General features: G+C 40.6%; 1 protein-coding gene across 2 annotated transcripts in view; it reads right to left on the bottom strand.

Moving 5' to 3' along the window:
* Positions 1 to 15,646, bottom strand: part of CDH22 (cadherin 22) — a 33,778-nt gene extending 18,132 nt beyond the window's left edge. For both annotated transcript variants that reach the window (XM_053453617.1, XM_053453618.1), the window contains exons 1-2: positions 15,391 to 15,646; positions 198 to 492 (exon numbers count right to left, since the gene is read on the bottom strand). In XM_053453617.1, coding sequence (XP_053309592.1) covers positions 198 to 492; positions 15,391 to 15,576 — 481 coding nt within the window. In that variant the 5' untranslated portion in view covers positions 15,577 to 15,646. The remainder of the gene's footprint in view (positions 1 to 197; positions 493 to 15,390) is intronic.
* Positions 15,647 to 16,377: the final 731 nt, after the last annotated feature.

Here is a 16,377-nt window from a genome sequence, read left to right as displayed (position 1 = left end):
TTTATAGTACCGGGTGGCGCATCAAATCAAGTATAGCTTCTTAAAAGACAAATACAAGATACAACTTGTATCTGTTGGAATAGAACCCACAAGCTACCCCCAAACTGTCCTCTAAAGTAAGAAACACAACCTGTAATCCCTCATGTTTCCTACACTCTATATTCTAACCAAAGCTGTAGTTTTATAGTTGGACTCACCTACAGGTGACAGCTCAGGGACACTCCCAATGTATGGCGCCTGCAGAAATCGTGGTTCACTGTCATTGATGTCTTGCACTTTGATTATGAATTCAGACTCAGGTTCCAGCAGTCTGTCTGTGTGACGGTCTCGAGCCTGTGCACGCAGAGTGTAGAATGTCTTATGCTCTCTGTCCAAGCGTTCTGTGGCATGTATGTCACCTGTAAATTCATCTATGATAAAGATGGAGCCTGCCCCCTCCCCTGAAATAGTGTACTTAATGGAACCGTCGCCTTCATCCGAGTCTGAGTGAATCTGTAGAGAAAAAGAAATAGGGTTTTCTATTGATGTATCAATTCCTGGTTCATTCATTTGTCAAGGATACCAAAACCCTTTAGCCTAACCAAGTCATAAAGACCACCGTCATTGGCAGACTCTGTTTGCAAGCTTGAGTCTACAGGCTTAAGTCATTTGACTTCAGATCTAAGAGCACTAAAAACTTACTTATTTCTATACATTGCCTACAACCCAACTCAACCCTACAACCCAACCCACCCAACCCAACCCAACCCTATGCCTACAACCCAACCCACCCAACCCAACCCTATGCCTACAACCCAACCCACCCAACCCAACCCTATGCCTACAACCCAACCCACCCAACCCAACCCTATGCCTACAACCCAACCCACCCAACCCAACCCTATGCCTACAACCCAACCCACCCAACCCAACCCTATGCCTACAACCCAACCCATCCAACCCAACCCTATGCCTACAACCCAACCCACCCAACCCTATGCCTACAACCCAACCCACCCAACCCAACCCTATGCCTACAACCCAACCCTATGCCTACAACCCAGAGGCGCTTGCTTTTTTTTTTTACAAAAAAAAAAAATCCGAGAGGATGCTGAAACCTGAATGGGATCTTCAGTACTGTAAAGGACCTTTTCATTCCACTGTATTATACTTGTGGCAGAACTCAAATGTGCATTTGCTCAAGACAGGAATGGAATTTACATATTCATCCCATTCTCCAATTGCTCCTTTCACTGGTCAATTGCAGCAAATTCTATTCTCTGGGTCCTTCTTCACGTGTGGTACGTCCATAATAATGTGTGCAAACTAAGAATTGTATTGTCTCTAAGAGAGCATATATCATGATAAAAATCTTTGGCTGTAAGTGAGATCGTTCAATGCTGGGATTTTTTAATTTCTTATAGAAAGAGGCCATGTGTACCTCTCCTGAAACTAATCTAACGTTATAATGCATTCGTGGCTAACTAGAAATATACATTGGCACAAATTTAGTCCTGGAGTACGGAAACCATGTTTCCACCCACACACCCTAGGAGATGATTCATCCAAAGAAAGATAATTAAAACATTAAAACAATAAAATGCATTCTTCTTCTAAGTGGCTCACTTAGTTACATAAATAGCAATCAGGAAGTCACATAAAAAGCCTTGATTAACCCTTTGCCCCCAGCCACACCCCCTAAAACAAATGTTTCATTTGACATGCTGGGAGGTATGCCATAAAATACCAATTTAAGTTACGTTTTTTATAGCTATTTTTTACTTATAGGTTGCCAAAGAAACATCTTAAAATTACGTATTCAGCATCCTACACCAAACTATCGTAAAGACATATTTCATGGAAGCCTGAGTGGATCCGAACTATACATTCAGTCATGCAGAGGATGAAAAAAGTAATAAAAATAGTGCTTCACACATCAGCAAAGTCTTTTCTGATAAGTAATACAGAAACATATTTACATACGTAAAGACCAAACTATGGCTGCCTTCACTTTGCAGTGACTATAAATTTGTTATAGTGTTCTACAGTCCTAAAAATCATACTAATGTGTATTATTATTATCTTTTATTTATATAGCACCAACAATTTACACAGCGCTTCTTCCTTTGCATATATTCAAGGCAAATGAAGAGACTAGAACTGACAGACTAAGACAAACTGACGGATTAGTCAAACAGGTCCCTGCTCACAAGCTGACACAGAAGCATCCGAGGGTTTATAAATTAAATGGTGTAAATATTTCACATTTTCCTTCTGCTCAGGTACATAAATAGCTATTGACAGGTCACAAAATCACATTAAACCTTTTAGTAAAAGCCCCGCCTTCTACCCAGCCTCCTAATCGAGGAGAGGCGTGGTCAGCCCTGAAAGTGGGAGGAGTGTGGTCACCAGCCCGCCTTTCTCGAATAGCCACCTTGTGACATTATGTTACCATCGTAAGTGTCATGCCTACCTGTCCGGCTGGGGTCCCTCGGCGTTCCTCGCGCCCGTCCTCCTCGTGTGTTGCCGTGCGTGCGGCGCGCACACGAGGGGGCGTGCGTGTCGAGAAGGCACGCCTCCCTGCCACTGACAGTCCTGATCGGGCTGCCGCAGCATGTCAGCAGCGATCGGAGAGACGATCCACCGCTACATGCTCGCGGCACCCGACCAGTACCTCTTCTGCCTGTGTGGCATCGCTCGCGGCGGCAGCACAGGCAGAGAGGACATTGTGGTTAGCCGCCGCGGGCATGTCGGCGGCGATCGAGTGTTTGATCGCTGCTGCATGTCCACAGTGGCTGTCTCCTTTCCTCTCCTGCCTGTGTGGCGCTTCCGCGTCATTCGCGGAGGTACCACAGGCAGGAGGGTTTGTTTTGTCTTGTTGCCATCGCGACGACGCTTCTCTTGCGCCGGTCGCGATGACGTCATCGTACCTGCTCTCCCGCCATTGGTCCTATTTAAACTTCCTGGTCCTGTGTTTCCTTGCCCGTTCAACGAGTCCATATCATTGTTCTCAGGGTGTTTGTGTCTCTTGTGCCTTTTGATTGCTATTTACGTGTACCAGACCTTGGCTATTGTTCTTTGACTACGATCCTGTGCTGCCCGTCCCGACCTTGGCTATTGTTTTTTGACTACGCTCCTGTTCTGCCTGCCTCGATCCCGGCTTGTTTATCGGATTTACTCGCCATTCCTGCATTGTAGGCCCATCACCTGTGGTGCCTGATCTGACGTAACAGTAAGGAGGTTTCAAGCCCAGACCTCCATCGTTTCCCAAAACCTTCAGCCAGTCAGGGCAGATCAGAGGATCTCACCAACCACAAAAGCTGGACATTGCCTGAAACTGAAATCAGGACTGTCCTGGGAACACAGAGACTGTTGGTAGATGTGAGTTACTACAATGATACCTGGGATATGCACACGGCAAGCCCAAGGATCAAATTAGGTCTTACAGGAACAATGACCAGACTAGATGGGACAACTGGCTCGTCTGCCACAAATTCTATTGTTTTCTGTGATTTTCTTGCCAAGTATTTTAATTCATTTTGCTAATGAATAAAGATGAGCCACATCAAACAGGGATTTTCAGGAAGTTACAAAGTATATTGGTTGTGATCAATGGGCATTGCTCTTGTTCCTAAACTCTACCCCCCTGTTATGGATCGATGTCCGCTATTGTTCGCCCACCAGTACATTCAGTGTTCGATACTCAATATACAACACACATTTTTAACTCCTCCTGTTCAAAGGACAATGCCGCAATTCATCTTTCTGACACTGAAATGATTATGGGGACGGTTTAACTTATCTTCATTTAAATGTCATGTTCTCCTTACCAAAGCAATCAAGTCCTAGGCATCAAAGAGTACGTGATTTTTCTATCAATTTTTAAGCAGCTACGTGTTAACATTTGGCTTTTATTTACCTTCACGTGATATGTATGGTATGTAATACGCATCATTTCATAAATAAAAGATTGATGTCCATGTAAAAGCAAAAGGCAGGCCTCCACTTCTGAATACCAATTATCTGCTACCGTATTTAACATGGGAAAAGGCCATTCCCTGCTATCTTTAGTCTGGAACAATTTTCGATTTTGATATAATAGTAAGGGGCAGCGGTGGGATTTTTTGACCCCAAGCGAAAACACTACTTGAGAGCCCTTTATATTGAAATATAAAAATAATTATACAAAAATGAAGGAATTTTTTAAAAGAAATATAGATTTATGCACAATCTTTCCCGATAAAGTTGCTCCTGGGTGTCAATGGGGGCCCTGAGCAGCTGCCTAAGCTACTTTATGGTAGGACCACCCCTGAATCCAATGGACATGGGAAAGGGGGCATACTATGAAGAGGTTTGCACATTGTGGCACTACAAGACCAAGGAAAAACCTACAATGTTCACATTTCCTAAAAACATGTTACGGTCATTATCAAAACACAAAAACAGTTTATATGGTGTGATAACATTTAAACACCTTTCCGCAAGCTATAGATTGTGACGCACAATACTTTGCATTTTTCCCTTTTAAGGGCAGTTAGAAGAGGGGGTGCACGCAGGTAGAAAATATCATGTTCTGTATAGAATGTTTTTCTTCCATGTTATACTTGCCCATTATATGCTACCTATCTTTGTACTATAAATTAACAGAAACCCACATAAAATCATGACATCGTATGACTTACGTAATGTTACCTTTTCATTATTTTACTCTTTGATCGGTAAAAATAAAGGTTCTCTATGTTACTTTGAATTTAAATAACCTCACCTGGCACTGTTAATATAGAGACGCCCTGTAGAAGATACAATTCAGCCATGTATTATGTTAAGCAGTATAACGATATATTAATGTGCTGCATACCCTTTATACTCCTGATCTATTTGACTGAATACAAGGTTAATTCTAGAGGAAAATTGGTCTGGACGCCATTTATGTAATTGATCATATAAATAACTGTTGAACTTCTGGTAAATGCTGTTAAAAAAACATTTTAATACCAGATCCCATCTGTTCATTTATTTTGTAGCATGCCAGATTTAGGAGAGTGAGAGGTGCCCCGCCATGAGAGGTGGTTGCCCGGCTTTACTGTAGCCAATTTCGACAGGCACCGTGGAATGTATATGCCCACTCAGCTTTGGTTTGTTTATCGATCTCCCTGAATTGCCTTCAATACATATCAGGCGTGATGGCTTATCAGCATATCTGGGAACTCTCCGAATCCTCTGGGTTGCGAGTAGGCAGTCCTGGCCGCATCCCGCAAGGGTAGGCTCCAGGTAGCCGAAGCCCACAAGTTACCAGGTATGCATATCAGGCTATTAGACATCTTTTCTGCCTCTGGTGCTTAATGCCCCTGTTTTATTTTACTCCAACAGCGGTAGATAAGTGGATGAGCCTTTCACCAGAAGAAGTAGACCTTGAAAGGACAGTATAGTGTCTCATGAGACCTTATCAACAAAGAATGCATTTTAAAGTACTTTAGAAGTATTTTAACATACATTCTTCAACATGTTTAAAAAATACTTACCCTCACGTGAAGATGCAGCTGATTGGCTGCTTCTTTAGATGTCCCCAGAATTCTCACGGAGCAAGAGCTAGAGCTGACTAGCAGTAACTGTAGCATGTGAGTGCAGGCATCAGGAGATCTTTGGCTGACTACGACTTCTTCAAACTTAGTCTACAGAATCCCTCCATGAACGTGCAAAGGGGGAAACTAGTATTTGAATGGACCACTTGGCTACCTTTAATACAGTGATGGAATTTAAACATTGTTGGGACAATCAGGCTATCCTAAATAAAACCAAAACACTTTTATAGAACAGAAAAATGGGCAGACTAGACTGGCTGAATGATTGTTATCTGCCATCAAATTCTATGTTTTCAAGCATAGCGAGATCAACGGTGAATAATTAGCATTTTAAAAAAAGAATAAAGAAACATTAAAGTACACTACAGTATCTGTGTTTTAGATTAATTCATTATTTGGTATAAAGAAAGTTGCTTAGTCTAGCAGTTTAATAAATTAATTTAAAATACAAAGTCACTCCACCCCTTTCAATGCCAGCACTAATTAATGTGCGGAGGACACATTTTCGTAGTTTATAACACTCTCCCTTTAGGAAGCTTGAAACGTAAATGGGGGCAGATGGTCACTAATGGCTGCCTAAACAGAAATCTCAGTTTTTTCCAACTTCCGCTCAAATGAAAGACATTTTGGAGAAGTCTGTATGACATCACATCTAAATAATGATTCCCCCCCCCTGAATTTTGCCTGAATTTATCCTTCCAGCAGGGTCATAAGGTTTTATTTTTTGACCATGGAAAAGGAATACTTCAAAACATTTAGTCACGTCTAGTCTTCATAAGACATTTTGAAGAAGTGTCCCCAGTTAAAGGGGACAATCCTCCAGAGTGCCCATTTAAAGGGGGGTATTTCTCTGTCTTTATTTTCGCCGTAAATTACTGAGGATCGAATAGTCTATCGCCTTAACTTAACCAGTCAGTAGAACTCCTATTCCTTCCATGCCAAAATGACCCCTGCGGTTATTAACTCTCTCATCCAAAGGTTACAGAACTGCGACATATCCTTTCCTTCTAAGAGAACGCTTTAAAGCCATCTTTAGAATCAGCTATGCCACCGGTGGTTAACCTCTGGGTTACATGAGCCGCTAGCAATCAATCCCTTTCCGGCATCACGCAGTACCCAGTTTATATCCACGGGTTCTCGAATTGAGTAGCATATTCTTGCCTATATAATTTGCCAAAGAAAACCACGGAGAACAGATTTGAGAAACTCTCCATTAACCCATACTGTGTCTAGCCTTACATGCCCTTGCCTACCAGAGAATAATTAATGCAAAGCATTGACTATTTTGCTCAAACAGCCTAGCAGCCCTGTAGGGCTATGTTTACCCTTTTCCTGCTGACAAAGTGCTGGATTGCAGGGATCAAACATACTCATAAATGCATATTCCGAATGCTGTGCAGGTGTGTGGCGGGGGTGGCAAAGGTCTGTTATGACTAAGATTAAATGAACGTGTAAATAAAGCTGTAATGCCAACAGTTTATTGACGGCATCATTATGTAACTCATCCTATAATTTCCCACATTGAACTGTGTTCATACCAAGGCGCACATTCATCACTCGAAAATCATTGCAAAGCAATGAAAAGATTAGCCAAGGGCAGTAGGCTATTCAGCAAATGGTCAATGGAAACTGTAGGCGTACACAGCAAATGGTCTGTGGAACCCATTACACCGGACTCATACTTTGTGACAGCAGAGTTATCTCGGGGCAGAGACAAAAACATCATGAGTTCAAATCTCTGTCCATCCTTTAATTAGATGTATGGTGGGTTGAGAATGAACAGCCGCAGTCCCAGGCTTGTGGACGCCCAAAGAAGCTCCTCAAATCCAGTGATCCAGCCTATGAGGTCCCCAATCCATTCCAGCACAAACACATCTCCTGCAAGCCAAATTGCTAGGGGTGGGATAGCGGGCAAAAGCTTATGGGTGGGTTTTGTAGAACTCCTCCATGCATTTTCAAGGGGGGGACACAGAAAAGTTAAAGGGAATACTCAGCTATGCCTGTGTCTTTAACAAACACAAAAATAAGTGATTACTAAGGGAAATCGAAGTAGGGTTCCCCTGCTGGCTGAGCTATTATGTTTGTGTTGTGCGGCAAGCCTTAATGGAACCAGCAGATAACAGGAATGTGAAATTATTGGAACAAAGGACTGTTAAATCTAACCCCATGCATACAGATTTAAGGTAAGCCGAGTCTGTACTATAGACGAGACAAGAAAACACCCACGGATCACGGGAAGAATCTTGTGAGATTTGTGAGCATGAGTCTAAATACTGGCGTCAGGTACACAGATTCTACAACTACAGCAAGCCTGTCAAATTGGTTAGGAGAACGCAAATCAGCCGTGAGGACCACAGCCTGCAGGCCCGGGACTTGGGACAACTGTGTAAATGCAAATCTTTAGCTCCACCTCATAGCCGGCTATGGTTTTATGGGCAACCTAAAAAAGGCAGATCCGATAATCATAAGTTATAATACATAATCAAAAGTTTCATTCGAACAAAAAACAGGAATATTGCGCAAACACGTATAATCTACACTGGCTGGGAGACCATCTGCTTTTCCCTTAAGTAAATTAACACAAGAAAACAAAATGCGCAGACAGTATCAAACCATTCTAAGATACAAATCATGAGACTTAAATCCTAACCACGACCTAGTCTGTCTTTATGATTGCTAACACAATTAGCCGTATCTGCCATCCTTCCCAGTCATCTTCATTGTACCCATCTGCTTCCTTCAGAGGTCCCATCTGTAGCCACAAGGTATGTGTCATCACTTTAAACATTTTCATGATGATGTTGACAATTAGCAGCCCTGTGTGCGTCTTCAATGTAGTTACGATTAATTAAGAGTTAACGAGCATTTGAACGTGTAAAGTGCCCTTTTTATAAGGTTACACTGGCTGGTACATGTCTGTAGGCAATCAAAGGCTTACAGGTTTCTATTATTAATCTTTAGAACAAGAAACAAAAAAACTGTACATATGTTGTGTTAATGTTTTAAACCCTTGAAGACCAGGACTGTATTACAGTGCACAACCAGGGAATTTTAGCAATGTTTCCAATGACTACAGCCTGTCGGTTTCAAAGAAATCAATCTGTAACGGTTGCAGACAACATGGGGTATTTAACTTGGACTATTTCAATAAGAATTTTTCAACATAGTCAATTTAGAGCAATTATTGCTAAATATTAAGCAAGCTTCTTCTCCCTATGGGTGAGATCACCCACCCCACATCATATTGTATACCCACCTTAGCTATCCAGGTAATCAAAGTGGAAAGCAGCTTACTTATAGATTAGAGAAATCTGTAATAATTATCTGCTGAAATACTGATCATTAATGTTTGATTTAACCATTTAAAATGTATGTGGCACAATAAAACTATTCTAGACTCGACCCTGCTATAGGCAAACACATGCCAACCCCCGGTTTGTATTTTGTTGGTTTGGAACGCCATTACTATCAAAGAAATACGTGGCATCTTGTGAAAGAAAGTGATGCTGTACCTGGGAAGCGTTGTTTTTATTGCACGTAATACAACCAACGCTTTTTGAATAATCAGAATTTAATTTTCGGTGGTTAGGATTCCCTAGAGTGTCGGGGAAAACTTCAGCACTTTACTTTAAATCTGAGCGAGTTAATTAAACGTGCCAGCTTTGTGTTTAATCCCTTTTATATCTAAAATAGATCTCTCCGTATTCTCTCTCCTGTGCCAGACGTTGACCCCGTAATCCTATTAAAACAACAGAGATCTGCAGTGGGAGAATGAAGCAAAATATACCAGCAGGAGGTGCTACTGCCATGTTATCCACATAACTACTGCAGATCACTTTATATATATATATATATATATATATATATATATATATATATATATATATATATATATATATATTTATATATATAAATATATATATATATATATATATATAAAGAGAGAGAACACGTATACATACAAATTGACACATGTACATGAAATTTCAACATGATTTTTCCATACAAGAGAGAGTTATTCATTAGAAAATGTAGAAGCAATTCCCCCTTCTAATCTATCATGGATCATTTTGATATGCAATGATTCAGTTACATTCATAAATAGCTACAAATGGGTCATAAAGTCATAAAATCCTTGGCTTTGTCCAAAGTCTTTGTCCAACCATATCCACTAAAAAGAGGATGTCCTAAGCCACTGTAAAAGAACTCTGATATTATTATTGTTACACTAATTTGAAGGTGACCATTCTTTTTAAAATAAAATCTGGGGACATTTCTTAATTGACTTGCTGTAAAATAAAAAATATATAAGTATAAACACAAAAAGAAGGAATCTGACAGTTGATAAGAATGGCAAATCAAGTTTAGTTTTGTATTTTCTGCTATAAACAACTTTTTGCACCTCATCTTGTTTTATGTTGAGGATTGCCATATCCCTATTCAACGCAATTGATATTTACACATATGAACATGCTTAGAAATATGTACGTATACATCAGTATAATTTTTTATATTTACAATATGGCCATCTGTAAACAGATGTTTATAGATTTGTGTGGGTATATATTTCTATGCTACATTTACATATATTTATCTTTAATATATAAACATACATATAAATATATGCACATCTATACAAATAAGTATATATATATATATATGCATATATGTATTTGTGTGTGGTAAATATCTGTGTGTGTCTCTCTACTCCACTAAGTAGTTTCCTTACTTCTGTCGATGGGATTGCTCAGTAATGGATGGTTCTTTATGTCGGTCTCACATTGATATCTGGCATGTTGCTATTCCTAAGCCACCTCAAGCTACAGTTGTGTTAGTAAGAAAGTAACCCACTTTGAATTCTATGGGTTTACAAATCACGACATAATAACAATCATCTGCTCCTTAGTTTTCACACATGGCTTCTCCATTTGGCTTTATTTTCGTTGAATAAACTATGACACGGTATAATATGTCACATGTTGCTGTTCATCCAAAGATGTATTTACATAATTGTTAGAGCTGGTAAGGAACAGATGATTGCTATTATGTCCTAATATGTTAAACTATAGAATTCAAAGGGGGTGTTTTCACATGCCTGTACGTGAATATCTTAAGCGGATGGAATGCTGATGAATGAAGGCCTGGTGGCTGTGCTTTACTTCCAGTAACATGTTATGTCCAGGTACAAAGGGTTTGAGGGTTTGATATCAGGACTGCCCCTGGAAACTGGAGACATCTGGTCACCTCAAGTTGTGGAATCCTTCATGTACTGAGGCATCTGTCAAATTGTGTTTGCTTTTACTGATCTCTGTCTTTCAATAAATCATTTACACAACTCGCTTTCTAACATTCCTGGAGGCTGCCTCTTGACTTCAATTAGCACTGCTGGGTTTTTGGCATACATACAGTCATTGTACTTTCACACATCCCCTGTTTAGTAGACTTATGCACATGGACTAAGAATTATTAGGACATATTTTTCATTTAATTTTTGGTTCTTTTTACATTCGTAAACAATATTCGTTGTCACTCTCACTCTCTATCACACTCTGTCACACGCTCTCACAATGTCTCCCAAGTGCCTCTGCCAAACACTTCAGTGTCTTCACAGCTCTGCTTCTTGTTCTCCACTTTCTTCACTTCTTTACTGTGGCCTTCTGGAGAACCTCCGCATCAGGGCGTAGCCTCGGACACACCACAGGGACAACCTCTTCCTCAATTGGAGAAAAGGGGAGAGGCTGTCCCTGCGAAAACCATTCCCTCATTCCTTCAACAAGCGAGGGAGAGGATTTCCCGTTATGCTCGCTGAGGCTCTAATCTGATGCAGAAGTGCTTCAGGAGGCCATGGTAAAGCAGCGGATCTCCAGGAGATGTGGTTCACTACAAATAAGGAGGAAAAACAAGAAGAAAAAGATGGTAGGGAGACATTGACAGACAGTAATAGAGCATGACAGAGGGTGAGTGAGAGAGAAAATTCAAGCAAAAATTTAGGGCTTCTTGCTTTGTTTGTCTTGTTGGGGCCCTCCTCATTTTAGTAAATTCATAGGAATTATCAAAATTGGCAAATTTTGTTAAAATGAATATGAACCCAAATGCACAAGTCTACTTGTTACTTAATTTTGAGGCCTGCCTTGACCTTTCCATGTTAGGAATTGTCAGGATTGTTCCTTTAGTGTATTTTTTTAATCGAAATATATTTATTAAATAGTCGATATTTTCCTTGTGTGTCTGCATAGCCCCTAAAACTAAATGCAACATAATTACCACAATTTTCAATTTACTGAAAGCACTTAATTATAAAATGCCCAAAACCTATGGGAAAGATGTCTTTCTTGGAATTTGGAGACTTAAATAAAGCATCACACATACAAGATTACAAGATGCTTTGGATACCTAGACATGGGTATCAGACACGGCTTTTAAGGCTGGTAATCCTGTCGCAGTCAGGATTTCTCTAATTAGGACAGAATCAAGGAATTAACATTGTGAATCGTGTATTGGGCCAATATTATCACGAAAACACAGAGTGTCTGTTGCCCTGAAAAAAATGCTGTTTGAAATCCAAACATTAGGATACCTGACCTAGCAAATCTGAAAAATATTTCATAGCGTGCACTAATTTCCATATTTGATGTAATCGCTAAAAACAGCATGGCAGGAAAAAAGCTGCACGTTCACAGTGTAGCTGGAGAACGGAGATAGACGGGGAAACAAGCACATGATGAAGTGTGACTGCTTATGTGCGCGGCGGCATCTGGATCTTAACATAACCGCAACTCCCATTTGTCTTGTTGCACCCCTTACACGCCTCTGCTTTTAGTGGGTGTGAGAATATTCCAGGGTTCTACAGCCCTAAAAGTCACACTAAATGTGTACATAAAACAGCAGAACATATAATTATAAAACAGGCTACATGAATAAAATACATACTTATTCTAAGTGCCTTACCCGTTAACATACTGAGCTCCACTAACACAGAAAACCTAAATAAATGCTAAAAACTACATAAAAACATACACAAACCCAGTAAACCACCTAAATATTCACATGTCTATAATCATACAGAAAGAGCTGGCCCAGACTAGCCATCTGGCACACCGGGTAAATGCCCAGTGGGCCATTTGCCCACAGCACCCCATGCTCTTCCAAATCTGCCATCCCAGAGACAAATTGGGTGCTGCAGTGTCTGCATATGACCATCATCGCTGGTCCATTCCTGATAAAGAGCATTACATTGACATCACATACACACTATATAATACTATCAGGCCATCAAAAAGAAACATTAACAAAATGATAATCATGTAAATTCAATAACTATAGTTACCAACATGGTAACCAACCATGGAGCTCTCTGTATACTCACCATTTTTGTATGTACTGGCTCAGTCAGCGGCAAGGACATATGTCTTTGCGGAATTTTTATGATAGAAGGTGGTAACCCCTATATTTTATGTAAATAGAGTACATCACAATGAATTAGTTATTCAGGTTTTACAACTCTTAAGTAACTCAACTGAGCAATTTGGATAATTAAAGTCATCTAATGATACTAAAGGAAAATTGCACCCATACTTGATCACAGTAGTATGGCTGTACTGCATGGTAGTTGATGGTTCAGTACAGATTATACCAACACCTACAACCAGGGGCCTAACTAAAAACCACAGGGCCCTGGTGCGAAAATTGCCCTGGGGCTCCCCAACTTCAACAGCTGGTCTATGCCATCATTGCCCTCAAACAATTTGTCTGTGCCTTCTTTGCCCCCTTCCAACATACACTCTGGCAAACTCACTCATATGCAAACACACAAATTACTCATACTCACTAACACACATTTATTCTCATTCTAACACATACTCCATCTCATCCCACTTACACATATATGCTTACACACAAACACCTACACATCCATGCTCACACACACAATTACACATTCATGCTCACACACACAATTTCATACCCGTGCTCACAGACACACTTACACATCCATGCTCACACACACACAAGTACACACCCATGGGGTCACATTACGTGGGGTACGCACCCCACGTAATGTGACCCAATACGTTCCTGTCTCCCCATGCCGGTTCAAAATAGTTTAGAAAGGGCCCTGCTGACCTGGACCGATTTCTACACTATTTTTAATCAGTATGAAGAGAAAGGAAAAAAGGGGTCTCAGTGGTCCCCTGGGCCCCCTAAAGGCAATGCCGCAACCCCTGTAGTTATGCCAGTGCCTACAACATATTATACTCCTAAAGATTCACATACAATGCACACAGAGTAAGCACAAGCATTGCCATGTTTCTACACTTATTATATGTATACAGAAAAACACATCATATAAATCACATGGGCATAATTCAAAAATACATAAAATGTAATATTCACAAAGCAAGTACATAACAGACAAATGTACAGCACTTGTGCCTCATAAATCCTCGCAAAATCACACAGCACGTGACAGCCAAGAATACAATAAAATAGTATTAACAAGCAATATAGACAAGATGATCATATGAATGTACACAATACCATGAAACAAGCTCACATATATGGTACTTTGGTACACAGCTCTGCCAGGGTTGCTTTAAGGCAATTGTAGGCTCTAGGCACAGCCTGTATTAGCACCCCGTGTGGGCTTTTAACATCAAAGTGAGAAAGAAATGTAATATTAAAAACATATTAGAAACACATTTTTGTTCCACCATTCAAGCCTCAGTATAGTCCTGAACGTAGGGTTCAAAATTGGTTCAGGAGAACTATGATCCCACATGATATATGTCCTACACTGGTATGTCATGAACCTCTACACCATGCTACGCCATGGTTGCATTGTTCAACCATGCTTTGATAATCAGCGTTTTCTTTGCAATTAATTCAAGCCTCAATGAGTGGTGTGGAAAACAGTTTATTAATGTTTTTTTCCCCCTCTGCAGAACAAATGGCTAGCTTGGGTTTAGTTCTCTATCTTCCAGCTGTACGGTGAGTCTCCACCATTTCCTTTTGACAAATCCCAGCATACTCAGTCATAAGGACTAAACAGTGCTTTGGGCTTATTGAGCCATAATAACACAATGCAAAAGCAAAGCTCTTTGGTTCCCATGGAATTTGAGTTATTGATCAGCATTTTCCAGGACGCTCATACATTTAGTTAAAACATTAAAACAGTAGGATTTTAGGGCTTTTCAGCTTACAAAGTTATTTGCGAAAAGATTCTGCTTATATGCCTGAGGCACGGTTCTGCATTCTTCTCACGCGCTGGTTTTCAATGAGATGAACTTCCAGTGCCACACAAGTCTTTCTATAGATCAATGATGTCCCACCATTCTTGTGTGTATTGTGTATAGCTATACAAATATATTCTATTACGATTTTTAGGTTAGTGGGACTAGACAATATCCAATTATGTAAAAGATGGGGTAGCATAGGAACATTACAAAATGCCTTTGGGGACGCTCATATCCAGGGCCAGAGTGGGGATCACTAAGCTGCCCTGGCTCTTTAATGCTATATTACCCATGTGTGGGCTTGATACACGCAGCTGCACGTTACGCTTTGATACACTGCAGGACCCCCATCTACCACTGGAGTGGCATTAATGGTAAATTTGTGGCACACTCTACCACCAGTACACCATTCCAGATGATGGCCACATGCTCACATCATCATGGCCTTTACCTGTACACTCTATACTTTAGAATCTACTCTTTTACAACTAGATTCTTCCATCTTATTATTTCCTGGACACACAACTGCTTCAGCTCCTACACACATTGGGTCCCACAAATTATAGTCCCTCACAACCTCTACTCATGCTCTCGCTTACCTTCCCCACGTAGAGTGGCTCTGTTCCTGTATATTCTTCTACCACAAAGAACTGATTCCACACCCAGCCACGCTTCACCCGGCCAGACACCTCCAACGACAATCCAGTCTCCATGGAAACCATTCCCAAGAGTTTCGGGCTGCAGAAAATCAGCACTACAGTCCATGCAAAGCCTTGTGCTGCCATCCCAAGTCCACGGGATTCCCTAAGGCCTCACATCACGCAGGAGGGAGCAGTGCACCAGGGACGATAATTAAGAGGGCCATAATTATAACTCCTCTCGCTTATAGACATTGTGTTAGTGCATTCTTCGAATGCATGAAACAGTGCCCTTTCTAACTGTGATGCAGTGTGTTAGGAAAAGGCTATACTATATTGGCATGTATTTAACTAACGTGGGATATATATCTAAATGAGGGTGCAATACAATATAATAGATGCATCAGCAAATGTGTTTGGCTATAATAACCTACAATGGAAATCGGTTGCTTGTATCAGCAGTGACAGAATTATTTTGGGGTAGGGCAGTCTGTATTGGGGTACTGTTTTATTATAGACTACACTGAGATACAATGGCCTGGAATGCAATATGCGATTAAGTTAAAAGAGATATCAAAATTGGACAATGATCTATTTTGGATTTTGGTGATGCGCCTGATGGAGGAATGGATTTTAGCAAAGCAGCAGGCAAGGAACTGATGCACAACCTTGCATGGCTAAGTGTTTGAACCAAACTGTATTGGGCTATATCTCAATCACACAGAGCTGACTTTGTAATATATATATATATATGGTGACAGTCGAAGGGTTCAGGGACACAGGTAGTTAATGTTTAAAAAGGAACAGGAATAAACTGTCCTCTGCTTTTCGGTATGTAATTGATTTGTGAAGCTCATACATCATGCCGTGTATCATACTCAGGTGTACAGAGCTGCTCTGCAATGTACTTATTGATACTGGAACACTGGTAGCTCTCAAGTGGAGAAA

Source organism: Spea bombifrons, chromosome 13, assembly GCF_027358695.1.
Source record: "Spea bombifrons isolate aSpeBom1 chromosome 13, aSpeBom1.2.pri, whole genome shotgun sequence".
NCBI classification, from domain to species: Eukaryota; Metazoa; Chordata; class Amphibia; order Anura; family Pelobatidae; genus Spea; species Spea bombifrons.
This window is presented reverse-complemented; position numbering and strand designations above follow the sequence as displayed.